At 49.2% G+C, this 27358-nt stretch overlaps 1 protein-coding gene across 10 annotated transcripts in view; it reads left to right on the forward strand.

Moving 5' to 3' along the window:
• The window catches only part of Fhad1 (forkhead associated phosphopeptide binding domain 1), a 114945-nt gene that overhangs the window by 14163 nt on the left and 73424 nt on the right, over positions 1 to 27358 (forward strand). For all 10 annotated transcript variants that reach the window (XM_040757481.1, XM_040757482.1, XM_040757483.1 and 7 more), the window contains exons 4-8: positions 7919 to 8177; positions 15194 to 15303; positions 18096 to 18341; positions 24851 to 24974; positions 26869 to 26999. In XM_040757481.1, coding sequence (XP_040613415.1) covers positions 7919 to 8177; positions 15194 to 15303; positions 18096 to 18341; positions 24851 to 24974; positions 26869 to 26999 — 870 coding nt within the window. The remainder of the gene's footprint in view (positions 1 to 7918; positions 8178 to 15193; positions 15304 to 18095; positions 18342 to 24850; positions 24975 to 26868; positions 27000 to 27358) is intronic.

Here is a 27358-nt window from a genome sequence, read left to right on the forward strand (position 1 = left end):
TATGAAGTAGCAGTGAAAATGATTTTGTGGTGGGGGTCACAGCACTAGGAAGGCTGAGGATCAGTTTTATTGGGGCAAGGCCTTCCTCTTCATGTGGGTGCTGCCTCTGCTTACTCTCCTGGTCCACCAGCAAAGTCAAAAGTACTACCTGCCTTGCTATGAGTTTACCAGCCTCCGCTGGGAACACTATTTCGGGCTCCCTCATGCTTTACTCAGTTTGTCGAAGAAGAATTTAAAAACAGCATAAAGAGAAGAAGGAATCAGTGCATGCCAAGCCCCTGCCGTTTGCCAAGGGCTGTGCCAGTTAGTAATTTACTCCGCTAACCGAGAAGTGAGAAAACAAAAAATAGATTTTGAACACTCTTTCCACTGTCTCTTTAAAACAACTGTGGATATGCATATGCAAATGTATGGGTGTGTGTATGCAAATGTGGGGTTGTGTATATGCAAATTGAATATATCGCAATCTAAGCACATTGAGGTAATTGGTAAATATGATGGATCATTAATATCCAATGTGTATACACTGGCGTGTACAAAGGCACTTTTTTGTCTGGGAAGTTTCTTTGAGAGCGTTGGAATGTCTCCATGGTGTAACTTCTGAGGCAGGAAAGTGGGTCTGTACTCTATAGCTGGCTATAGCTCAGTGGTTCTCCACCTGTGGGTTGTGACCCCCAAAAGAACATTGGAAGGTACAGATATTTACATCGAGATTCATAGCAGTAGCAAAATTGCAGTTATGAAGTAGCAGAGAAAGTAATCTTATGGTTGGGGGTCACCACAGCATGAGGAACTGTATTAAAGGGTAGGAACTGCATTAGGGAGGTTGGGAACCACTGCTGTAGCTGGAAGTGGGCTTTGCGGCCATAGCTGAATGGCCTTTTATTTCCTGTTTCTCTAAATTTCCACTACTTGTCTTAGTCTAAGTCTCCCCTGGGTCACTGTTTTACTTTTAAGTTTCGTGCGTGATTGCAGCATAGAGGGTTCTATCTGCACCTGTCAGACCCTGTGGAGAGCCTTTCATGGAGGGCACACATTGGCACTTGTGTAAAGGGTCAGTGAGCTTACTGACCAGGAAATTCTATTGTTTTGTTTGTTTGTTTGTTTGTTTTTGTTTTTTTGGTTTTTACGAGACAGGGTTTCTCTGTATTGTTTTGGAGGCTGTCGGTCCAGCCTGGCCTCAAACTCACAGAGATCCCCCTGCCTCTGCCTCCCCAGTGCTGGGATTAAATGCATGAGCCACCACCACCCGGCTAGAAATTCTATTGTTATCAGGTGTCAGACACTCGGATCAAACTGAGCAAAACCAAACAAAACCATGTAACTGGAAAGCATCTGCCTCTGGCCTGGCTGGATCCAGGCCCTCAGATGACCCTCGGGAAACTGTTTCCTCCAGTTTCAGCAGCCGTACCGTCTCAGGCAGATTCTGCACCCAGCTCATGGGGAGTAAGGTCCCAGTGGCCCCAACAGCAGGTTTTCCTTCATTGACCTGTCTTAGGTCGTGTGCCTATCAGCAGCTTCTCACTGATGCCAGAGGCACGGGTGCTCTGATTGGCCAAGCGTTTTCTTGGCATGGAGGGGATGAGCTCTGCTGGGATTATATGGACTCAGGACTGAGACAGGAGGGGCTGCAGAGACAGCCCAGTGGGTAAAGTGCTGGCTGGCAAGCATGAGTTTGGTCTTCGATTTCTCTACATTTTTCATGTGGGCATGCATGTTTGCATGGGCATACACGTTTGTGTGTGTGTGCATTAGTGTGCATGCGTGTTAGTGTGCGTGTGCATGTGGAAGCCCTTGATGTCAGGAGTCATCCTCAATGGCACTTCCACCTTATTCATTAAGGCAGGGTCTCTCAATCAAACCCAGAGCTCACCGATATGCAACTCTCAGTAGCCAGCTTGCTCTGCCTTGGAAGGCCTTGGCCCACCCAGCATTTACATGGGTTCCGGGAGCTCAGAGTCCAATCCTCACATTTGCGAGTCAAGTGCTTTAACTTCTGAGCTGTCTCCCCAGCCCTGAAGAAGTGGGTTTGATCCCCAGAATCCTCAGGGTGGCAAGTTTGCAATCCCAGCTCTGAGGAGGTGGTGATGTGGGCCCTGAGGGACAGGTATAGTAGTGACACAGGGCGGTCCTCTCTCTGTTCATGGCAGCTATTGACAATGGGGCAACTGGAAGACGTGTCATTAGAACTCTGTTACCATGACAACCTTTCTGTAAATCCAAACTTACATAAAAAAGGCTAGTGTGTGTGTGTGTGTGTGGGTGTGGGTGTGTGTGCACGCGTGCTTGTGTGTGTATGTGTGTGTGCATGCGTGCGTGCGTGCGTGTGTGTGTGTGTGTGTGTGTGTCTACATAGAGAGGAGAGGGTGATACCAACCTTATAGGTTCATTTGCATGCAGCTACCACACCCCCTTGCTATGAGGCATTTTCTTGTCTCGCCTTGGTGGTCCCGAGGAGTCCCAGCCAGGCATCCTGACCCCTAGTCTGAACGCACCAGGGTCAAAGCTGTCAGAAGGCCCTAACCGACCAAGGTAAAATGTCCTCATTGCTCGATTCTCTCAGAGGCACCAGCTGTCCGCAGACACCCATAGTTGTCTCCTCCTCACTAAATGAGGGCAGTGCCGACCAGATTTCTCTGTGATAGTCACTATTGCCACTCCTGAGAAACAAGTAGCAAGTCACTAGTTTTAGCTCAGCCTCCATGGGGGACCTGCGCCACCTCTGGGCAGGCACATGCCACAGGGAATCCTATATAGAGGTTTCCACCTACACTGAGTTCTTCTGCAAGGAAGCCCCCTTTCCCCAGCTGTTTATTTTACTCAATTGTATATTGCAGGACAGGCTTCTGTCTATTTATGGTATGCTTTGATTTATAGCTGGCTGTCACTTATTTTGATGGAGAGGGCGTATGGCTTCAGAACATGTGTGGGTGTGGGTGTGGAAGCCACAGGATAACTCCTGGTGTCAATCCTTAGAACGTTATCTGTCTTGTTTTGAGACAGGGTCTCTCACTAACCCTGGAGCTCGCTTGGCCGGCTAGACTGACCGGGCAGTGAGTCCCAGGGACCATTTCATCTCCATGCTCCCGGTGCTAGGATTACAGATGTGAACCAGCAGCACATCTGGCATTTTATGTGGGTGATAGGGTTCAACTCAAGCCCTTGGGTTTACACACAGCAAACCCTTTACCAGATGAGCCATCTCCCCAGCCTGTCCTGTCTTTCTGGCACTCAAACTGGTCTAGCCTTGGCCACTGGGTGCTTCTCTCAGGCAGGGTGCTTGTCCCTGCAACAGACCTCCGTCGTTTTCTCAGCTGCTTTTGTTTTGTCCTTCAGTCTGTCCCTGTTTTCTGCTACTGTAAGATTCCCGGGACTCAGTGTGTCATCTTCCTGCCCTGGCCCCGGAATCAGCCAAAGCCCCGTTGCTTACACCACTCTGCTTGGGCAAGCGTGAGCCCAGATGGGTCATCAGACACCATCAGTAAGTGCCAGGCACTATGCCAGGTGCTGGGCTCAGCCAGGACTCTGTCAGTCATTGTCTACCGAGTAGCTCTGGGGAAAAGTGAAGCCCGTGTGGATAGTATGGACGTTACTGATACACTGTATAGCACGTCCCTTACAAACACCTTACGTAGATGCTAGCTACTGTGGCCCCTGGGTGGCACCAAGTCTCAACAAACGTTGCCACCCTACCCCAGCTCATGGTGAAAACTGACACAGAGGTGAGTTTGTAACCCAAATCTTGGTGGGATCCATGCTTATGTCTGTAAGCAAGACAAAAGTAAAATAAGGTATGGCAGGGGAGGGGACCGCACATGTCCGTCAACAACCCCAACTCCTAATAGACTTCTCTGCCGCATCAGATGTCAGCTTCCACATGCTGGAAGAAGATGGCTGCTGTTCAAAATGCCATGGCGGCAGATATGACACTTCTCTGCATTGTTAACGTTGTGTCCGTCACTGTCTTGGGCGGGGGCAGAGTATGAGTAGTTTACACATGTGTGTGTGGGTGCACTCACCCATGCGTGTGGACGCCAGAGGTTCACATTGAGTATCTTCCTCCATCACTCTGGACCTTAGACAGGGCCATTCCCTGGACCTTGGAGCTCACTGTTTCCACCAGACCGACTGCCCAGTGAGCTGTGGGGATCTGCATTGCCAAAGCTACAAGGTTCAGTGTGGAACCCTGTCTCAAAAGAAAGCAATTGAGGAAGACACCCAGAGACCAACCTCTGACCTCCATTCACATTCACACAGGCAAACTCATCTCTGTCTCTCTCTCACCACACACACACACACACACACACACACACACACACACACTTTATAAAAAAAAGGCTGTCACCCATCCCAAGTGTTGTCCGGGTCTAGTGCAAGCTACGACTTTGAACTCTGTGGTGTTTGGGCATGTTTCCCTTCACTCTGGCACTTACCCCTCATGTCGCCTCTCTCTCTCCCTGAAGTTAGGGGGTGCATAATCCCAAGGCCCCTGAGCCTCACAGTCCTCCTGAGGTGTAATCAAGATCTCATCTAGATTAAAAGTTGACTGAGAACAGACAAGTCCTCTGCAGTTGCACGCTGGCTGCTTAGAATGTGTGTGTGCATGCATGCGTGTGTGTGTGGGGGGGTGTCTTTCTGAGGTCTTACAACAGGGATCACAGAGCAGCCCCTCTGGCTCCACCACAGTTACCTGCTACAATTCTTGAGGATGATGTGCTAAGAGAAATAAGCCAATCATAAAATAACCCAGCTCAGGGCTGGGTTAAGAGTATGTGCTGCCGTTGGGTGTTGGTGGCTCACGCTTTTAATCCCAGAGCTTGATACAAAGAGGCAGGCAGAACTCTGGTCTACAGAGCGAGTTCCAGGATAGACTCCAAAGCTACAGAGAGAAACCCTGTCTCAAAATAAATGAATGAATGAATGAATGAATGAATTGCTGCTCCCTCAGAGGACCCAAGTTAAGTCCTCAGGATACACATGGGTGCCCACATCTACTCCAGGAGATCCAATGCCTCTGATTCCCATGGGCACCTGAACTCACAGATATATACACATTTTAAAAAATCTTTTTTGAAAGCATTTACATTAGCCCATGTTTGAGTGGGGAAGGGACTCAGCATCTACAGGTACCCATGGCAGTCAGATCCAAAGAGAAGGAAAGGAAAAAGGGGGGAGAAAGGGAGCTGGTGAGTGAGACCAGAGCTTCAGGTTCTCAGCACTATTCATATGTTATGTATGCTTAAAGATGCTTAAGATGGGGCTGGAGAGTTGGCTCAGCAGTTAAGAACATTGGCAGCTCTTCCAGAGGTCCTGAGTTCAATTCCCAGCAATCTCATGGTGACTCACAACCATCTGTAATGAGGTCTGGTGTGGTGCCCTCTTCTTCTGGCATGTAGACTCTATGTGTAGATAGAGCACCATCTATATAAAATAAATAAATCTTTAAAAATTGCTTAAGATGGGGGTAAGTTTTGTGCCTTCTTTGAGACAGGGTCTCTGTTCACACAGCCTTCAAGTTCATGCTCTTCCTGCCCCAGCCTCCCAAGCTCTGGGGTTCCAGGTCTGCTGTACCACCCCCCATCATGTCCTCTGGGGCTTTGTCTGTTTACAGTTTTTAAGAGCCCTACTCCCCCTCTCCTCCCTCGGGGTTCCTACATCCTCAAGCCTTCAGAGTCAGCTGTAGCAGAAGATCCTAGGGTCCAGCCTAGTCTACTTGGCCCTGCTTGGAGCACATGATTCTTGAACCAGTTCTCAGAATCATGTCACGAGATGTGACTGCTGGTTCCCTAGTCCCTCCCACAATGTAGGGGGGTTGCCCAGAACCACCCCAAGCCCAGAGATGGGGAGTGGGTCCTGCCTGTGGTCTGGGAGGTGATGTCCCTCATCCCTCAGGACCCTTGCTGTCAGTTTGCCTGAGATGCATTCAGCGCCCATGTTCAATAAGCATCTATTAATCTAGTTAGAACAGTCTAGAAAAGAACTGAGGCAAGAGGGACCAGCCAGGAACAGAAGCCAGCCACGTCCCCTTCCTGGAAACAGACTCAAAATGGGCTAGCATTCCTAAGTGACTCAGTTTCCCTGGGTACTTCTCACTGCTCTAAGAGTATTCTAGGATGCCCAGGGTCAGGCCCTGAGCAGGGGACAGCCTTCCTTTGATACAGACATGGCAGAAGGGGTCTCAGTGAGCTCCAGTTAGGAAGTGGCTGCCTGCCCCTCGTGGGTCTAGTGTTTAAAGAGAGGTGGCAGCCTTGGAAGTACTGGTGCCCCAAGGATCTCAACAGAGCCTGGCACTTGGAAAGTGTGATGGTTATTCCCAGAGGGAGGAGAGAGACAGGGTAGGGCTTGGGTGCACACACACATGCTCACACACAGAGGTGAGGGGGAGGGGACAGGAAGAAAGGAGAGAGGCAGGAAAGGATAGGCACAGAGGATAGAGGGAAGGAGGTAAAAGATACGGGCAGGGAGGCGGGATGAGAGAGAGAGGAGCTGTGAGGTCTAGAGCCTTGGGCCTCTGCAGCACTCCCTGAGCCTGGGTGGCTCATCCAAGGGCTGCTGTGGGAATAGCTGAGCCCAGTGCAGCAGACCACAGCCCTGTTGCCATCATCACTGAATGACAAGGCACGGGGGAGAAGCCTCATTACAAGTTCTGCGTCAGCTCCGCACTGTGCCGCCTCTCCTGAGGGGACAGATCCTGACATCTCCCCTGGGGGAAGGCTCTTCCCGGCATCTCCACTGAAGCAGCCACAGACACCTTCATCGGGTCCCAGAACCCAGGTGTCTGTGAAGCACCTGCTGGAACCAGGTGTCGAGGAGGTTGGGGTGAGGGTGGATGAGGCGGAATCCCACGCTGACCCCTGAGTTCTTAGCCTTGGGACACATAGAGGGACCACAATGTGGATGGAAGAATTGCTGGGAGGGGAGGGTCCCTGGAGCTGGTCCAATTCCCAGTGACCTGCTCACCCTTCCCTCCATGAAGAGGAATATAATTGTACACCAGGGACAGTCAGAGACGACAGGATGGTGTGTTAGAATAGTGTACTAACACCAGGGACAGTCAGAGACGACAGGATGGTGTGTTAGAATAGTGTACTAACACCAGGGACAGTCAGAGACGACAGGATGGTGTGTTAGAATAGTGTACTAACACCAGGGACAGTCAGACGACAGGATGGTGTGTTAGAATAGTATACTAACACCAGGGACAGTCAGAGACGACAGGATGGTGTGTTAGAATAGTGTACTAACACCAGGGACAGTCAGAGACGACAGGATGGTGTGTTAGAATAGTGTACTAACACCAGGGACAGTCAGATGACAGGATGGTGTGGGCTCTGAGGAGAGTTCAGGCCCCAGAACCAGAGGTTGACAGCATGGTAGAGGCTCTGAAGAGGGGAACCAAGGCCCGCACGGCAAGAATGGAGTCTCTTTTCACACATTCCCAAGCATGGGAAGGTTTCACAGCACACACCCAAAGCCAGGCTCTCAGGTTCCCAGGCAGGAAGCAGGGAGGGGTGGGGAACAGGATGTATGCCACCAGTACCCCTTTAATACAGTAACTTCCGGGTGAGAGACCTTGACCCCTGGGGATTCTGTTAGGTGTCTGTCAGTGTCTGTGAGGAGGGGGAGGCCTGCAAGTGTTGAGGGCTGGGCAGCGGCTGGATGCTCACATATTTTTACAACCCAATCTTGCCCGGCCTCCGAGTCGTCATTGTCAACGCATTAAATGAACAAATAAATACATGGTGATCTCTTGGCAGAGCAGGACGGTGACCTAAGGTCCCATGGCTAGGTCACTGTCCTGAACTTGAGGAGCATACAAAAAAGGCTTCCTGGAGGGAGTGACTCACAAGCTGGGCCATAGGGCACGGCACGATGTGCCTGAAAGCGGCCTCCTCTGAGCCTCACGTCTTCCCTGCAGGTCTCCTGCCCCTGGATGAGGGGCCCAGCACCTTGGGCAATGCCACAGCCACCTCAGGCCACACAGCAGCCACACCAGGCACCCTCGCCACCCCACATACCATTCTACCAGGGCATCCGGCCAGCATCAATGCAGAGAAGTTGGTCGCAGGGTTGCCCCAGACCCACCATGGTCCCGCCTGCTCACCAGCGGCCCATGAGTGCCAACGGGAAGATGTTTTCCTTTGTGATGGACCCCAAGTCCCCTGTCATCAAGCAAGGTATGTGCCAGGCTCTGGGGGGTAACTTCTGGCAAGGATTTAATGCCATGAGCCTTGTTCTTCACTTTGACTCTAAAAAGGGACTGTAATTGTAAAAGGCATAATGATGGGCAGGCAAGAGGGCTGGGTAGGTAAAAGGGGCCTGCTGCCAAGCGTGACAACCGGATGCAGAGCCCACAAGGTGGAAGGAGACAATTAACTCCTGCAGTCTGTCCTCTGACCTCCTCTCACATGCTACGGGGTGTGAGCACATGCAAGTGCAGGTACACACACATGTGTACACAGTTGAAATGGGGGCGGGGCTGGAGAGATGGCTCAGAGGTTAAGAGCTCTGGCCGCTCTTCCAGAGGTCCTGAGTTCAATTCCCAGCAACCACATGGTGGCTCACAACCATTTCTAACTCCAGTTCCAGGGCATCTGACACCCTCCAACCTTCTTCTGGCCTCCTCAAGCACAGCACAAAAACATCCAGGTACATCAAATCAAATCAGTACGTCTGTAAAACAGTTTGATCTGGGTGGTGGTGGCACACTCACATTTAACCCCAGCACTTGGGAGACAGAAGCAGACAGATCTCTGTGAGTTCAAGGCCACCCCTGTCTACAGAGTGACTTGGGCTCACAGCCATCTATAATGAGATCTGGTGTCTTCTTCTGGCCGGCAGGCATATGTGCAGGCAGAACACTGTATACATAATAGACAGATGAATCTTTAAAATAAATAAAATATAAAAATCATGATTACTTAAATAAAGAGGGAAGGCTGGGGATGTAGTCATAGCATGGTTGCCTAGTATGCATGAAGGCCTTGAATCCTTGCATTACACAAAACCAGACATGGTGGCATAAGAGGGTCAGAAGATCAAGCCATCCTGTGTTACTTGGTGCATCAAGGCTAGCCTGGGCTATGTGAGAAACTTCTTCTTCTTCTTCTTCTTCTTCTTCTTCTTCTTCTTCTTCTTCTTCTTCTTCTTCTTCTTCTTCTTCTTCTTCTTTCAAGACAGGGTTTCTATGTATTGTTTTGGAGGCTGTCCTGGAACTCGCTCTGTAGACCAGGCTGGCCTTGAACTCACAGAGATCCGCCTGCCTCTGACTCCTGAGTGCTGGGATTAAAGGCATGTGCCACCAACGCCCAGTGAAAAACTTCTTAAATAAATAAATCTGGGTGTGGTGATGGACACCTTTAATCCCAGCCCTCCAGATGCAGAAACAAGCAGATCTCTGTGAGTTCAAGGCCAGTTTGGTCTACGTAGTAGGTTCCAGTACAGCCAGGGCTACATAATGAGACCCTGTCTCAAAAAGGAAGAGAGGCAGGGAGGGAGGGACGGAGGGACGGAGGGACGGAGGGAGGGAGGGAGGATTAATTAAAAATAAAGAGATCATAAGGGGACAGCTGGAAAACAGCTGTGTACTGTAACACCTGGATCCCCATTCAAGCTCCTGATTGTCTACCAGACATCCCCAGAGCCCCAGTCCATGCTGCAGTTCCCTGTTCAGTGTGTGTGTATTTGTGCATGTGTGTTCATGGACATGGTGTTTAGTGGGATCTGCGTAATTCTCTTTATTGTAGATGAGCAGGAGAGTTTGGTAACAGAAACCCCCTTTGCCCTGGGAAGTTGTAAAATGATCTGTTACCACAGTTCAGGTGAGAAGAGAGTGACAGTTACCAGGGAAAGTGCTTCCCTACCACGGCCCTCTCTCAGCAGGAAACACAGCCTTTGGGGGGAGGGTCCCACTCTTATCCCAACCCTGCCTCAAAGGCCTCGGGGTACTTGGGCATAGGACATTCTATCCATTCCCGTCCTCTTGGCCACAGTAGCCCTAGCAATGGAGTAGATGTCAATCCAGGCCTTGGACACGGTCCCCAGACTTCCTCCATGGTGGCTTGATCAAGATTTTTTTATTCTTCTCCCCTGCCTCAACTCCATAGCCCCTGGAGCCCCTGCTTGCTTGGCGCTCTCCTTGGTCATGACTTTTGACCTAGTCGCCCTCCTCTGTCACTAAAATTATAATTGCTACTGTGAAATCCTGGGAGTAGGGAGTACGCAAATGGATCTCCAAGGTTGACCTCACCCTCATCACCACCATCATCAAATGAACCACCCACGTTCTGGAAGCAGCCTATCATCCCCCAACAATTGAACTCAAACATTTGCAAACATACGGAGTGGGTCCTACTTGGAAGGCAGAATGATCACAGGTTCAATGTCTGCTTGAGCCACAGTGCGGGTCCAAGGACACTCTGGGTAATTTAGCTATAGGCAGACTTTCCTTTGGGGCATCAGCTCACAAAAGATGACACGGAGACTTGTAATTAATTATGACAGCCCAGCCTATAGCTTGGGCTTGTCCCACTAGCTCTTATACCATAAATTAACCCATTTATATTAATATGCGTTTTATCTCGTGGTTCTTTACCTCTTTTCCATCTTTTACCTCCTGTTTCCTCTCCGTATCCTTTGGAATCTCTCCCGCGCCTATATTCATCTATGGTCCTTCTCTCTCTGCCCGGAAGTCCCACCTAACCTCTTCCTGCCTAGCTGTTGGCCAGTCAGCTCTTTCTTAAACCAATCAGAAGGCGCCTTACCAAAGATACATCTCCACTATGTGCAAGAAGTTTACTTCACAACACTTAGCGGGATCCGGTCTCCAAATACAAAAAGAACAGAAGGCCTGAGCATGTAGCTCAGTGGGTAAAGGTTTGCCTCCCTGTGTGAGGCCCTGGGCTCACCTAGTTCTATCTGTAGCATTCTGTTTAACTCTGCATTTTTTATATTGATTTATTTTACATGTCCGGGTATTTTGTCTGCGTGTAAGTCTGTGCACCACATGCAGTACTCATGGAGGCCGGGAGAGGGCGTCAGAACACCCTGGAACTGAAGTTACAGACCATTGTGAACCTCCATGAGGAACTCAGGTCCTCTGGAAGAGTAGTCAGTGCTCTTAAGTGCTGAGCCATCTCCCAGCCCCTTACTATTTAACTCTATTTGTCCCGTCCTTCATTAATTGAACCAACTCATTGTCTTATGCATTTCAAAGCACATTGCACATGTTTGCAGTATCCCCCTTAAGTGTTTTGAGCATGTACACCATAAAATAGATTTTGTCTTTTATTTTTATTTGTTTGTTTGGTTGGTTGGTTGGTTGGTTGGTTGGTTGGTTGGTTTTTGGAGACAGGGTTCTCTTGTATTGCTTTGGAGCTTGTCATGGAATTCACTCTGTAGACCTGCAACTCACAGAGATCCACCTGCGTCTGCCTCCTGAGTGCTGGGATTAAAGGCATGCGCCACCAACGTCCAACTTAGATTTTTGTCTTTTAATGTCGAGTTCACACATAAAATGTGTATCAGTCATTAATTGTGATGTAACAAGTTATCCCCAAACCCAACAGCCGCACACACACACACACACACACACACTGAACAAAGACCTTGTGTGGGATGTCATCTGTAGGTCAGGGACTCGGGGTCCGCTCAACTCCATGCCTGTGGCTCAGGAGATCATGAGGTAGAAGTTGTGGAGCTGACCAGGGCTGTGGACCCCTGAAGGTTTCATCAGGATTGGCGAGTCTGCCTCCAACATGACACTGCCACGTGGTTGTGGGCAAGACGCCTTCCCATGTGTATTAGGTACTTCTCTGTTGCTGTTCTCAAATGATCCAGAGAAATTTGGGGAAGAAAGGGTTCTTTGGCTTCTCTTCTCAGAAACGGAGTTCATCTCTGTGGGAGGGGACAGCAGTCAGGTGCTCACCTGACACAGTTGCGCAGTGGCTATTGAGCTGCCGGGAATCTGACCCAGGACCTTGTGCCTGCTGGTCAGGTGCTCCTCCCTGAAGCCCCGCCCCACCCAGTTTTACTTCCTTACATATTTTTTGAGACAAGGTCTCACTAAGTTACTTAGACTGGCTTTGAACTTGCTGTGTAGCCCAGGCTGAACTTAAATTTGTGATCTATCTCCAGATAGATAGATAGATAGATAGATAGATAGATAGATAGATAGATAGATTAGATACATGCATAGTATCTTAATTTAATTGTTTACTGAAAATAGATTTTTTTCCACAGAGTATATATTGATTATGGTTTCCCCTCTCCCAACTCCTCCCAGATCCTTCCCACTTCTCCACCCACCAAAACCCAAACCCTTTCTTTCTCTTTCTCTCTCTTATTAGAATATAAACAGGCATCTAAAATAATAATAAAATTCAATAAAACAAAAACAAACAAACAAAAATAGGACAAAACAAACAAACAGTGGGGGGAGCCAAAGAAAAATCATAAAATCCACATACAGATGCTGACAGACACACATTTGCATGCACAGAAAATCTACGAAAGCAAAATTGAAAACATATATATGTATACATATATATATATCCAATATATAACCAAAAGACTTATAAGGCTATAAAGAAAAAAATACCCAGACAAAATATTGTGAGACAAAAATCTTCTAAAACCACCACTGAGTTCATTTTGTGTTGGCCATCTACTGTTGTGGAATACTATTTTAACTAGGCAAAGGTGTGTTACATTGGTTTCTGCTGCCTTTGTTAGCGATGTAAAGATGTGTTACGTTTGTTTATGCTGCATTTGTTTAATTATGTAATGATGTGTTGCTTTTTCACCTTGATTGGTCTAGGTGCCTAAAGCACCTGATTGGTCTAATAAAAAAACAGAATGGCCAATAGCTAGGCAGGAGAGGGATAGGCAGGGCTGACAGGCAGAGAGAATAAATAGGAGAGCAAATCTAGGCTAGGAAAGAGGAACGACAAGAAAGAGAGGAAGATGTGCGGGACCGGCCAGAAAGGCGGCCGCCAGACAGACAGACAGACATGGAGGACCTACAGAAAGAAAAGTTAAAAGGCCCTGATGAAGAGAAACAGGTTAAGCTTTAAAAAGCTAGGAAAAAACGAACACAACATAAGGCCGAGCATTCATAACTACCATTAAGTCTCTCAGTCATTATTTGGGGGCTGGTTGGTGGTCCAAAAGCAAGAGCCTGGCACAATCTATTGCGGGACACAGGCCTGCCTCTAGGTGTGGTTTGTGTACCCAGCGAGACTCCGCAAGAGAAAACTCACTTTTCCTTTGCAATGTCTCAGCCTCTTGGGTAGCTGGGATCACAGGCTCAGCTGAGAGCCATTGTGTATTGATTATATTACAGTGTCCCAGGAGCCAATTGCAAAGATTTTGTACTTTGTGGCCACAGGGCCCTTGTTGAAATTAAAGTCTTTGTCCCTGGAGAGCAAAAAGCAGCTCCAAAAGTGAATGATTCCAGCCATGTTCCGGTAAAGCTTTACTTTTAAAAGTTTGTTTGGTTTGGAGAAAGGGTCTCACTCTGTAACCCTGGCTGACCTGGGACTCACTCTGTGGGCCAGGCTGGCCTTGAACTCACAGAGATCTGCCTGCTTCTGTCTCCCAAGTGCTAGGGTTTTAACCTTTAGGTGTGTGCCACTACTGCCCAACTCAAACCGTTTTACAGACGTTTTGATTTGATTTGACGTACAAGGACATTCTGTGCTGTGCCTGAGGCAGCCAGACAAAGGTTGGAGAGTGTCAGATGCCCTGGACCTGGAGTTAGAAATGGTTGTGAGCCTCCATGAGGGTGCTGGGAATTTAACCAGGTCCTCGCAAGAGCAGATAGTCCTAATCTCTGAACCATCTCTCCAATCCCCAAAATTTATTTTTAAAAAGCATTAGGAAGCTGAAGAAATGGCCCAAGAGCACTGGCTGCTCTTGCATCGAACTGGAGTTCAGCTCCCAGCACCTACATCAGGTGCCTCAGAATCGCATGTAACTCCAGCTCCCCAGATGCCTGCACACAAGTGTACAAGCAGACACACATGCCTACATTATAATTAAAAATAACAGAAAAAAATTTATGTTTTCAAAGCATTATATGGGCCTGGTGACTCATGTCTGATTCCAACACTTGGAAGGCTGAGGCAGGAGGATTGCCATGTGTTCAAGGCCCAGTTTGGTCCCAGAGACAGCACTACTCTACATCTTACTTGCTTAATCTCATAACAGCTCTCTATGATAGAGACTACTGAAGTCACTGAATTACATATGTGGGAACAGAGGCAGAGAGAGGCTTAATGACCCTCTCATGGTCACCAGATGGTAATGCAGAAGAGAAAGATCCGTCACTGATTGGCAGGTCACATCGCGATGGAGAAGAGGGGTGAGGTGGCTTCTTTCCCGGCCAGTCCTTCCATGGATGTCACTGCCTCTCAGCATCGCACTGCTCTGTGCTTTTCAAGGCAGAGAAGTGGCTGGGAAGAAGGCTGGGTGGGCAAAGTGCCTACTGCCCAAGCGTAAAAACCCAAGCTCGGGTCTCCAGAACCCATGAAAAGTGGGGCTGTGAACATTTGCAATCCCAGCAATGGGGAGGCAGACACAGGAGACTGCTGGAACTCGCTGGCAGCCAGAATACCCAGACAGTGAGCCCCAATGTTTAGGGAGACCCTGTCTCAAAATCTAAGATGGAGAATGGTAGAGAAACTCACCCAACATCGACCTCTGGCCTCCACACACATGTACACAGGAACACACAGGCATACACACACATTTTTTAAAAAATTATAAAGGCTGGGCATGGTGGCACATGCCTTTAATTCCAGCACTCTGGAGGCAGAGGCAGGAGGATCTCTGTGAGTTTGAGGCCAGACTGGTCTACAGAGAGAGTTCCGGAACAGCCAAGCTACGTAGTGAGACCGTTTGAATAATGGTAATAACAACAGCAACAAATCTGGGGAGATGTAAACCTCAGAGCATGAAGTACGACTTCTGCATGTAACCCCAGCATTCAGAAGGCTAAGCCAAGAGATTTTGGAGCCACCATGCACTCACTACATGCCGAGTTTGGGGCAGCTTGGGCCCTAGAACAAGACGCCTTCTCAAAGAGCAAGAAGTAATGTGACCCTCCAGGGGAAGCCATGACAACGGCGCAGGGTATGGGGCCCCTCCAGGTTTGGGATCCCACCGTGACTTGTTCTCTGTGGATGTCACACAGTGTGGGCCAGTGCCGTGGAACTGTCAGAACAATGCATGGTCGAGGGACTCTCCGGGGCGGTACCTCCCACCGAGTTCTTCATGGATCAGGACCTAGGCCCGCAAGACAAGGTGAGGAGGTATTGGGGGAGGGGGACACAGTGCTTTAGCAGTCAGAGGCCACAGATGACTTGTCACCTCTTCTTCTCTGTGTCCTTTTCCAAGGAACCATGTCTTACTTAATAGACGATTGTGCCCACAGTTGATTGAGCATCTACTGTGAGCCGGGTTGAGCCCCTAAGCTCATTATCTGCTCCTTCCATCTTCATAGGCCTCAGAGCAGATTTGGTCACCTCCACTTTACCGATGGGGAAACTTTGGGTCAGAGAGGTTCAGTAGCATGCCCAAGTTTTCACAGCACAAGAAGCAGAACTGAATTCGCATCCAGGCCTGGCACCACCTCTCTGGCACACCCAGTCAGTCCCACGCGATTATTGCACGCGGGTGAGGAAAACATACCCCTGCTAGCAATGAGAGGCTTGAGCTCATCCTGAGCTGTGTGATAAGCTCAAGGCCAGCCTGGGATACACGAGACCCTGCCTCCAAACAAAGCAGCAGCAGTAAAACCCAACCCATCAATGCCTCACTTTCCTTACAGACCAGGATCTGAGCCCAGGGGGTTCTTGCCTGTGGGAAATCAGGAACACGGGGTTCCTTTAACCCTCAGGATCATGGCTTGAGAGTGTCGTAGCTAGGGCCAGGAGGCAGCTCTGAGGCTGGCATCCTGAGACCAGACTGGGAGGTGCTGTGGTAAGATGAGAAGCCACCTAGCAGACACTGCCACCAGCCTGTCACCCTGCAGCAAGCCCCCCCAAATCTAGTGGCTGAAAGCAGCCACCCACCCTTTTCCCGTGACTTCACTCGCACGATGGTCTGCCGGGGTCTTGCAGCTTACACACAAATGCAATCAACTCAGAGAGTTGCAGGCAGGGCTGGGGGTCCCAGGTGGCAGCAGCTGTCAGGTCGGGGCCCTCATTCAGATGGGGACAATGGCGAGCTGTCTGCATGCTCTCTGCCCAGCACAGCCATCTCAGGTCCCCAGGGTGCGGAGGCTGACACTGCAGTACCTTGACAGCTTACTCAGAGTCCCCTCCTTCTGCCTCTACTCAAAGTCCCCTCCCTCTGCACCACTCCCTCTGCCTCCCGTCTGTCCGTCTGTCTGTCCCCACAGCTCGCTCAGAGCTCACTCACCGTATCACTTTGCTGCTTTCCATCTGTCCACTGGAGTCACAAGCCAGACAGTGGACAGAAGAAATGCCACTCGGTGACAAAAGCCACAAAGTATTTGTCACCATGCTCAATCCGCCACAGCTGTTAAGCTGGAAATAAAATGACAACAGAGTAATTTTTGCTATGTTGAGCCGTTTATGTCCTAACTTCCCAAGGCACTTTCAAGGACAAGGGACAATCGACAAATGGGTGGAAAATGTTCAATGGTCAATCTTATTGGACAGTTGAAAGGCTAGCAAGTTTCAGGCATGGCAGGGTCTCGGATCTTCAGCGATGTCACTGGAATACTCGCTGTCGCCTGTTCTACTCTTTGTCCTCCCTTCAGTTTGACATTCTCTAGCAGGCTGGCTTCCTGTCCTGAGCAGGATGAGTATGGTCAAACTCAAGCCTCTGTACTCAAAGTCCATGATACAAAATGATGCAGGACACACACACACACACACACACACACACACACACACGCCACCACCATCTTAGAACCTATACACAAGAGTGCAGAGAAAATTTGGTTGACCAGCCTGGGTCACAGGGACATGAAGAGGAGGGACACAGGGAGTGAGGTACCTGACTGACATTCAACATTACCAAAACCACATGGAAGGATTGGGTGACACTCCTTAAGGAGGGCATAGGGACCTCACCAGAAAGACAGAGCCTTCGCTGAACATCGAACCCAAAGATTTGTTTATATCCAGGGTCCAATGCAGAACCGGGCTCACAGTAGGTGCCCAATAAATGCTTGTTTCATGAATAATGGCCAAGTATATTCTATGCTGAGCATAGGCCCTGGGTGGCTCACTCTGGATGAGGCAGGGGTTCCCCAGGATCACAGAGTCTGTCAGAAACTGAAACAGGAACCCAGAGAAAGGCACAGCAGACTCCTTCATACACCATCCGTCCCCTAGGCATGTAGCTAGGATTCTGTTTTTCCAGTCTTTCTGACACTCTGAGGGGTTCAGGGTACCTTCTCCTGCTTTGGGAAAACAGGAAATTCTGTGGTCACTGTGTTTTCCTGGGGGCCGGGGGGTGACTCCAGATGTGGGAAACTCTGTCAACAGTCCCCACACCCGAGTTTTCCCAAACCACCATGCCTTCAGCATTCAGACTCAGTTCCCTGAATATTCTTTCATGGGGGCTTCCAGAGGAAGCAGAGAATTCCAGAGAGAAGGAAGAAAAAAATGACCCCTCCAGAATACATTAAAAGTATTAAATTAATACCCTTGTTACTGGCAGAATGTGTCGGGATTGAATGTCATTCTAATTACCTATGCTGGGTCTCTGACATCCTGGATTCAGGCCTCGTAAGGGAATACACAGAATGAAATAAAAATCTTCCTGCCCACTGACATTCCCAGAGGGGTGTGGTTTACCATGGGAAAGTTTTTTTTTTCTTGGTAATGGAAGTTTCTGTGCCCCAAAAGCTCCATAATAGGCACCTAGGTACAAGTGTGTGGTTCTAAGCCAACTCTACTCTCTCTGGGGCCTTCCAAGAGACAGCCTGTAAATGCCTCCTTGCCCCTCTGCCTACCCTCCCCCTCCTCATTTCCCAGAGTGACACCCCATTTTCTCCATATTGTAGAAACAGGTCCAGCTCTCACCCACCCCTGCTAAGCCTCCCTCCTGTCCCCACACAGGATGAGATCATTCTGCTGCTGGGGAGAGAGGTTAATCGGCTCTCTGATTTTGAAATCGAGTCCAAATACAAAGATGCGGTGATAATGAACCTGCGGGTGGAGTTGGCTGAACTGAGTCAAAGGCTCTCAGAGATGGTGGCAGCTGCCGCCGCAGCCAGGCAGACCGACAGAAGTGTCCTGAAGTTCCAGGACCAGGATGAAGGCGATGATCTCAGGCAGAAGGAGATTGAGAGCATGAAAAGCCAGGTAGGACTCGGGGACAACTCCATCAGAGCCTAGAGTCCCCACCATCAGAGTAGAGCCCAGGGGTACAGATGGGAGGAGCCGGGAGAGGGGCATCTGGGGCATCGTGAAGGGTAAGGGGCAGAAGACCACCAGGGGCCCAGTTTTCCAGTACAGCATGTGGTGGGCCCTGGAGAACATTCTTTAGACCTGTCATAGTCCTCTGATGCATCCCACAAAAAGACCGTGGTAGTCCCAGAGATGCCCAGGAGCTGCCTGGAACTCACACAGCTAGCTCACTGGAGGTGGCAGAGCACCTCAGACTCGGATCTGATCTGCCTAGTTGACCCCATACCCCTATCCCAGCTTCTCATTAAAACCACCAAGTGTGTTTTTTCTGTCCTTAATGACTGCCCATCACACCCATCCTGCCCCACTTCGAAAGAGCTATGGGCAGTTAGCCCAGGAGTGAAGATGCCCAGCTCATCTGACTCCGACGCCTCCTCAAGCCCTGGAGGTGGCCGCTGGCTCCAGGATGGGCAGTGTCATCAAATGAATACTCCCCACTTGGAAGGTCTCTGTTAACCAAGCAGTTTCCGTTCTCTGGAAACCAGATCCAGATTCTTGTTTTATAACAACAGCAATTGGGCTGAGGAGATGGCTCAACTGTTTTGCACAGCAAACATAGGGACCTGAGTTGGATACCACTGTAAAAGAGCAAAGGCATGCAGCATGGGTGGGAAATTCTTACAAGGCCCCACCCCCAGGTGAAGAACTCCAGGCAGTCTATGGAGTTGTCAGCCATAAACACATGTGCCTGTGAGCAACACTAAGTGGACTTGGAGATATGTATTCATATGCATATACATATACATACACACAGATATGTATCCTATATATATATATATGTCTGTGTTATATAGCCTATATGCATGTATATATACATCTTATATATACATACATAATATATCTGTGTTATATATCTATATAACAGTTTATAGTACATATATATGTATAGATGTAACAATAATAAAGATGAGCCAGGCACGGTGGCGCATGCCTTTAATCCCCCAGCACTCAGGAGGCAGAGGCAGGTGGATCTCAGTGAGTTCCCAGGCCAGGCTGATCTACAGAGAGAGTGCAGGACAGGCTCCAAAAGCTACAGAGAACCCTGTCTCAAAAAAAAAAACAAAAAATTAAAGATGAAGAAACTGCATTTGAGAGGGAGTGGGACAGGAGGAATTGGAGGCAGGGGGAAGAGGTGGAAATGACAGGACTCATGTATAAAATTATTTTAAAATTTCTAACTAAACTGTGTGGTGGTGATGCATGCCTTTAATCTCAGCACTCAGGAGGCAGAGGTCAGAGACTCTCTGTGAGTTTGAGGCCAGCCTGGTCTACAGAGCAAGTTCCAGAACATACAAGGCTACACAGAGAAACCCTGTCTCAAAAAACCCAAAAAAAATCTAATTAAAATAAGCAAGGCATGGTGGTACACACTTGAAATGCCAACACTGGTGAGGTAGAGACAGGCCTTGAGCCTCTTCAGTCAGCCAGTCTATCCAAAGAGGCAAGCCCCAGGTCCCAGCACGAAGCCCTGTCTCAAAAAATATGGTCAATGGTTCCCCAAAATAAGGCCTGAGGTTGACCTCTGGCCTCCATATACACATGCATACACAAACATGAACATGCCTGCATACATTTGCCTGCATACACACCTGCATACATGCAATCAATTAAAAGAAATAATCATGTGTGGCCACATTGGTTGTGTACATAAGCTGTTAATGATTGACACCAGAGGGTCCAGTTCCTTGTGCCAGTGCTATCCCTCGACTGGAGGCCCTGGGTTCTACAACAAAGCAGGCTGAGCCAGGTGTGGTGGCGCACATCTTTAATGCCAGCACTCCGGAGGCAGAGGCAGGCCGATCTCTGTGAGTCTGAGGCCAGCCTGGTCTACAGAGAGAGTTCTAGGACAGGCAGGGCTATACAGACAAACCCTGTCCCAGAGAGAGAGAGAGAGAGAGAGAGAGAGAGAGAGAGAGAGAGAGAGAGAGAGAGAGAGAGAGAGAGAGAGAGAGAGAGAGAGGGAGAGAGAGAGGAAGAGAGAGAGGAAGAGAGAGGAAGAGAGAGGAAGAGAGAGGGAGAGAGGAAGAGAGAAAGGAAGAGAGAGGGAGAGAGAGAGGGAGAGAGGGAGAGGGAGAAAGGGAGAGAAGGAAGGAGGAGGAGGAGAATGAAGGAAGGAAGGAAGGAAGGAAGGAAGGAAAGAAAAGAAAAGGGAGGAAAGGGACGGAAAGGAAAAGGAAAAGCAAGCCGGCTGAGCACGCTGTGAAGAGCAAACCAGTAAAGATCACTCTTCCATGGCCTCTGCATCAACTCATGGCTCCGGGTTCCCGCCGGGATCCCTGCCTGACTTCATGATGACTATAAACTGAAAAATGAGCTAAACCCTTTCCTCTCCAAGTTGCTTTTGTTCATAGCGTTGACCCCAGCAACAGAAATCAAACTAGAACGGGTGCTCACCTACACCTGTCTCTGAGTCTGTGGCAGCAGGGCACAGTTTGAGTGTTGTTTCGAGAAACTAGTGGCGTCTGAAAATATTGTTTATTCCCTTGGGAATGATCTAGAAACAACCACATTCATTTATCACACTTCTGTTGTCAGTGGTAACTGAAAGGGATGCTTTATTTTAGTTTTTAGTGCGTGCGCATGCGCACACACACGCACACACGCACGCTACAGCACACATGTGGAGGTCCAAGGACAACTTGCAGAACTCAGTTCCTTCCCACTATTTAATTCCAGGGATAAAACTCAGACCACCAGTCTCGGCGGCAAATGCCTCCACATCACTGAGTCATTCCACTGGCTCCAAAGAGAATGTTTTATGAGACCTGTGATGTTAGATAATGATTGTCAACCTGCCCAGATCTAGAATCATCTTAGGAGACCAGCCTATCCTAGATGTCCGTGAGGGACTGTCTAGATGGGGAAGACCCACCCTCATGGAGGGTAGCACCATCCCACGGGCTAGAGTCCTGGGCAGGATATAAAGGAGAAAGTGGGCTGGGCACCAGCATCCGTCTCTGCTTCCTGACTGCAGTTGTGACATGACCAGCTCCTGTCGCCAGGGCGGTCTGTACCCTCAAAGCGCGAGCCAAAATAAACCTTCCCTTCCTGAAGCTGTTTTTGAGGGATATTTTGTCGCAGCCTCTCTGAACCCAAAGATGCGATGGATCTAAACCCAAATCCAGTTCCTCCAGATCTTGTTTAAGCTTCTGAACTACTTTATTGCCAGCAGAACCTTCCGGCAGAAGTCAAAGCTGCCCGGCAGGTTAATTAATGGCTCTAATTATTTTATGTGTTATCGAGGGTCTCCTGAAAGCTTGTACCTAACGATTTGCTCTCAAAGCTCATCCATGCCACACTAGAAAGAGCTCGCCGCCCTGCGCCTGCGCTAACAGGCTGGTTATTGCCTCGCCTCACCACGCCTGCGCCATCAGCCTGGTTAGTACCTCGAGGCAATCATTCTTCCCAGCGCTGTTAGCTTTCTTATGATCCAATACCCGTTTTATTACGCAGCCTAACCAGGCAATAAACATCCTGGGGTTTGTGCCAGAGACAGACAATCTGGATATTTATTTGGGTAATGAAGGCAATGGAGACGTCTGAAAGCTGTTTGCAGTTTGAGACCCTGGGGCTGCGGTGCTTGATTGAATTGTTTTCCATCTAATAGCCTTGGACTCTTAGGGGCAACCCTTCCTGTCCCTGCCCCAAGCTCATCTTTAGAGAATGCCTTTGGTGTCCTGCACAAGAAAGATTTAAGCTAAGAATCAGAAATGGTTATTTGTTTTTAGTTTTGAATGTGCACAGTGTATGCCTGCCCGTGTGAATGGGAGCTCACACCTGTCCCTCGCAGTCTTTTCCCCCTGAGACAGGATCTCTCAGCCTAGAGCCAGCCAGCCCCAGGGACCTCCCTTTCTCTGCCCCCCCCCCAGGGCCTGCCTTATAGGCTTGTGTGCTGACACAGTTGCCTGTTATGTGAATGCTGGGATCCGAACTCCAATCTTCTTTGTGATTGAGCTGCAAGCTCTCTTACCGACTAAGCCTTCTTTGAAGCCCCTAGAAACATTTATTTTTAAGTACAGGTGTCTTTTATGGTAAGTAGGAAGAGGAGCTTTTCTTCATTCTTGGTTTCCAAAGCACAGATCAGATTCAATTGTGTAGCTCCAAGTATGGGGAGGGGAACAGGCCTGTGTGTCCCCAACACACACACACACACACACACACACACACACACACACACACACACACACACTGGATTTTACCCTCCCTGGATTTTTTCCATTATTTAAATTTTTATTAGAAGATTTGCGTTTACACAATAAGATCTAGTGAACGCGAAGGATGTTTTAATTTACATAATAACAATTAATGCAAGGTAAAAGGCGTCAAGATCCAAACAAAACCAAAACTCACTGGGAAGAGTTAAATGTGCAAAATGGGAAGAAACAATACTGAAACACCTTCAGTGGCATTATTTACTACTTAGAAGTGAATCTGAAAAGCAATTCCTAACAGCCTAATGAGAGACTTAAAGCTCCTATGCTTGGCCTAACCAGTCATGATTTGGGGAGAGGTTAAATAAACTGTACTTAACATGCACTGAGGTTTAATTATAGGGTCATTTCCCACGTAAAGGAACCTTTCCCTCTCATGGTCTCTTTCTAGTTTCTGGGTATTTATCCTCCCCCCTTCCACACAGATAGTGCATACAACAGCGTTAGAAGTGGGCTGTAGAGATGGCTCAGCGAATAACAACACTGGCTGCTCTTGCAGAGGACCAGCGTTCAATTCCCAGCCCCCGCATGGCGGCTCACAACAGCCTGTAACTCCAGTCCCAAAGGGATCCAACGCCCTCTTCTGCCCTCCTCGGGCATCACGAATACATGTGATGCAACGACATACTTATAGTCATACACTCAAATACAGATAAGTAAATAAATAAAACGTTAAGATCCACATATGAGGGACAACAAATGGTGTTTGTCTGAGATCAGGCCTGGTTGCCACACTTATTATAATATTTTCCAGGTCCATCTATTCTCCTGCAGTTTTGTTTTTCTTTATGGCTTTTACCAACAGGTAAAACCCCTGTTGGTTTTACCAAGGACTTCTACTCAGAGGGATGCCCAACACAGGCCTATGGGCGCCATCTAGTGGTGGAATGCAGGTGCAGCGTCCCACCCCAAATCTGGGTGGAACAGTACTTGCTCTGTCTTTTTCATGCCAGGCCTGGGGCAGGGCATGATGGTCGGTCAGCAGTCACCCAGTAGGTACTATAGTCTGTGTCCCTTCCCCCAAAGCAACCAGAAGCTAAAGCCAAAACAGCACTGGAGAGTCAAATAATCACAGCTAATATTTATATGTCCACGGGACATTGTCTGAGCACTTTTAAGGCCATTAACTTATAAAAGCTCTCCACAGTCCTGAAGAGTCGGGACTAGCATGACCATGCTCACAGAACTAAAAGCAGAGACAGGACCAGACATGGCATGTTGGCGCGCACGCCTTTAGTCCCAGTACTTCAGAGAGGCAGAGGCAGGCAGAGCTCAGTGAGTTTGAGGCCAGTCTGGACCAGTTCCAGGACAGCCAGAGCTACATAGAGAAACTTGTCTCAAAAAAACAAAAACAAAAACACACAAATCAAAAACTAAGACAGGACACAGGGTCTTTCCTGTGGCAGCATAGCCTGGACACAGCAGGGACCAGATGTTGGCAGTCACATACGGCCCTCCCCCAAGTATAGGCTACATAGTAAAGACTCCCGCTCTGCGTGTGTGTGTGTGTGTGTGTGTGTGTGTGTGTGTGTGTATGTGTGAATGTGGTAGTGTAACATATGGTTCTTTGTCCCAGCAAGGTCCCGCTGCCCTTGAGAGCCCCAAATAAACGCACAGACACGATATTAATTATGAAATTGTTGACCAGTAGCTTGGGCTTCTTATTGGCCAGTTCTGTCTTCATTATTAACCCATAACTACTAAACTATGTATTTCTACATGGTCTGATCTTCCCAGAGGAGGTTGTCCTTTGACCTCGACGCATGCACTGTGGCATGCTCACCACCAATCCCCCACCATAAAATTGTCTTTAAAACTCAGTGTTTTAAGTAAATTCCTGGATGTGTGTTGGATTACCTCCATCCCTAATCTGGGGATCTGTGAAATATGTCCATTGTCGTCTGAGGAAATTAAGGTTACATACAACCTGTGACCTCTCTTGAACTCTGTTTGACATCTAGCCAGTGGTGGCTGACGGGAAACCCCAGGCTGCTCTGTTTATGGCTGAGAGTCCCGTTGACATAAAAATGTACACTTGGAGGACAGGGGTCCCATGGCAGTGGGGCAGCGGCACCTTTGTCAGTACTGAAACAAGATCATGCGACAGGTCAGAATCTCTGCACAGCTTTGGGAAATACCCATGTGTCTTGGGCCCGGTCCTGCCCTCTGACTATGTGATGACTCCTCCCACAGATCAGTGCCCTTCAAAAAGGCTATAGCCAGGTGCTATCTCAGACCCTGGCTGAGCGCAACTCAGAAATCGAAACGCTGAAGAACGAAGGCGAGAACTTAAAGAGAGACCATGCCATCACATCAGGTGAGCTCTTCTGGAGTCAGGCTTAGGAGACGCTACCCCATCACTCATGCTCGTGGCCCTGGAAGACATCACCAATAAACCAACACACATTGCTCTCTGAGCTGGGACAGAGTCTCAGAGTTCTTAGCAACCCTCAGGCCATCCTGTCAGTGACTGGGGTCTTCCCCAGAAGTGTGCTCGCCAGCCAGCTTTAGCACAGGGACCACCTCAAAGGCAGCCATGTTGTGACCAAAGCCACTCAACATCTGAATGAATGTCATCCCTTGGCTAGGAGCAAAGATGCTGAGTGGTCTGGAGCACTGAGAACCATTTCCTTGAATGGGCTCTTGGCCCTAGTGAAAACATTTTACTAACTGATCAACTGAAGTAGTTCAGTGCTGAAGAATGTGGGAAGGGGACAGTCAACACGTGGGCCACCTTGCCAGCCACAGAGGTCAGTTAGCTTGGATCCACCCACCCACCCACCCATCCACCCACCCATCCACCCATCCACCCATCCACCCATCCATCCATCCACCCACCCATCCACCCATCCACCCATGCATCCACCCACCCACCCATGCATCCATCATCCATCCACCCACCCACCCATCCACCCACCCATCCACCCATCCACCCACCCATCCACCCATCCACCCACCCATCCACCCATCCATCATCCATCTACCCATCCACCCATGCATCCATCATCCATCCACCCATCCACCCATGCATCCACCCACCCACCCATGCATCCATCATCCATCCACCCACCCATCCACCCATGCATCCACCCACCCACCCATGCATCCATCATCCATCCACCCACCCACCCATGCATCCATCATCCATCCACCCACCCACCCATGCATCCACCCACCCACCCATCCATCCACCCACTCATCCATCCACCCACCCATGCATCTACCCATCCACCCACCCACCCATCCATCCATCCATCCCTATATTACATTCACTGACAACCACTGGGTCTCTAGTTCTGAACTCTAGGAGGAGAGCCCTGAGCAAGTTATAATCAGTTCCTATACTCCAGGCCTGGATATGGCTGAGGGTGACATAATGACAGGCAAACAGGCAAGCAAGCATGTCTGAGGGACAGATGATGCTGTAAAGAAAACAAAATGGAACAGCATGGTGGTTGGGGCTTCGGGAGTAAGGAGAGACCCGCGTGTGTCTACAGGAGGAGCCCTGTAGGGACCGTGTCCTACTAGCGGCAAGCACGTTCAGAGGTCCGGGGCGGGAAGCAGCAGCTCTGTTGAAGGAGCAACAGGTGAACGTGTCTCGGGGAAAGAAACGCTGAGAGAGACAGGGTCAGAGGAGAAGGCAGAGCCAGATCCCTCTGGGGATTGTCTTTTAGTGTGTCGGGAAGACACTGGGGACATTGGAGGCAGAGAACAATGTGTCTAGAGACCAGAAGAGTACAGAGGCATTGGGAGAAAACAAAAAGGAAGAGTATCAGGAATCCTGGAACAAAGGTCTTGGCAAACAGCTGAGTCAGTGAAGTATTTGCCAGGCAAGCAAGAGGACCCAAGTTCAATCCCCAGAACTCATGTAAAAAGTCAGGCTCAGCTGGTGCACACCGGTAACCCCAGCACTGGGGAGGTGGAGACAGGAGCATCCCTGGGAGTCATATAATTGATGAGCTCCCGGCTCAGCGAGAGACCCCATCTCAAAAAATGAACAAACAAAACAAAACAGAGTGAGGGAAATCAGGTATCAACACCGAGCCCGACAACCGGCAGGAGGAGCATCCCTCTTCCCCTGGGAAGAAACGGCCACACGACACGGTCTCGGTGCCGTTCCTGCTCCTGGGGTCCTCCATGGCCGACAGCGGTAGCCATGTCAGTGATCCTCTCTGTGTCTTTGATCTCTGTCCTTGCTTCGTTTAAAACAGGGATGGTGACATCTTTACAGAAAGACATGTCTGCACGGAACGAGCAGGTTCAGCAGCTGAAGGAGGAGGTGAGCCAGCTGAAGAGCCAGAACAAAGAGAAGGAGTACCAGCTGGAAGCCCTGGGCTCCAGGGTGAGTCGTGTGACGTGCCCGTCTTCGCGTCTCTTGGGCCTTGACTTTGGACATCACAGCCTCTTCCCACAGCATGGGGTCCAGGGACATAAGGAGGAGTTGCCTGGAGGCTAAATCCTTAAGTGTCCTCCTCAAAAGACCAACTTAGAGAGCCAAGTGTTGATGGAAGTTTCCATGGAAGTTTCTGTCCCGCCCAGTCCCACAGCTGTTTAGTCCCAAATGAACACACAGAGGTTTATGTTAATTATAAACTGTTTGGCCTATTGCTCAGGCTTCTTATTGCTAGCTCTCTCTTAATTATTAACTCATATCTATTAATCTGTATATCTCCATGTGGTCTTGGCTTACTGTGATGCCTG

The sequence above is a fragment of the Mesocricetus auratus genome, unplaced genomic scaffold (assembly GCF_017639785.1).
Source record: "Mesocricetus auratus isolate SY011 unplaced genomic scaffold, BCM_Maur_2.0 Super-Scaffold_100014, whole genome shotgun sequence".
NCBI classification, from domain to species: Eukaryota; Metazoa; Chordata; class Mammalia; order Rodentia; family Cricetidae; genus Mesocricetus; species Mesocricetus auratus.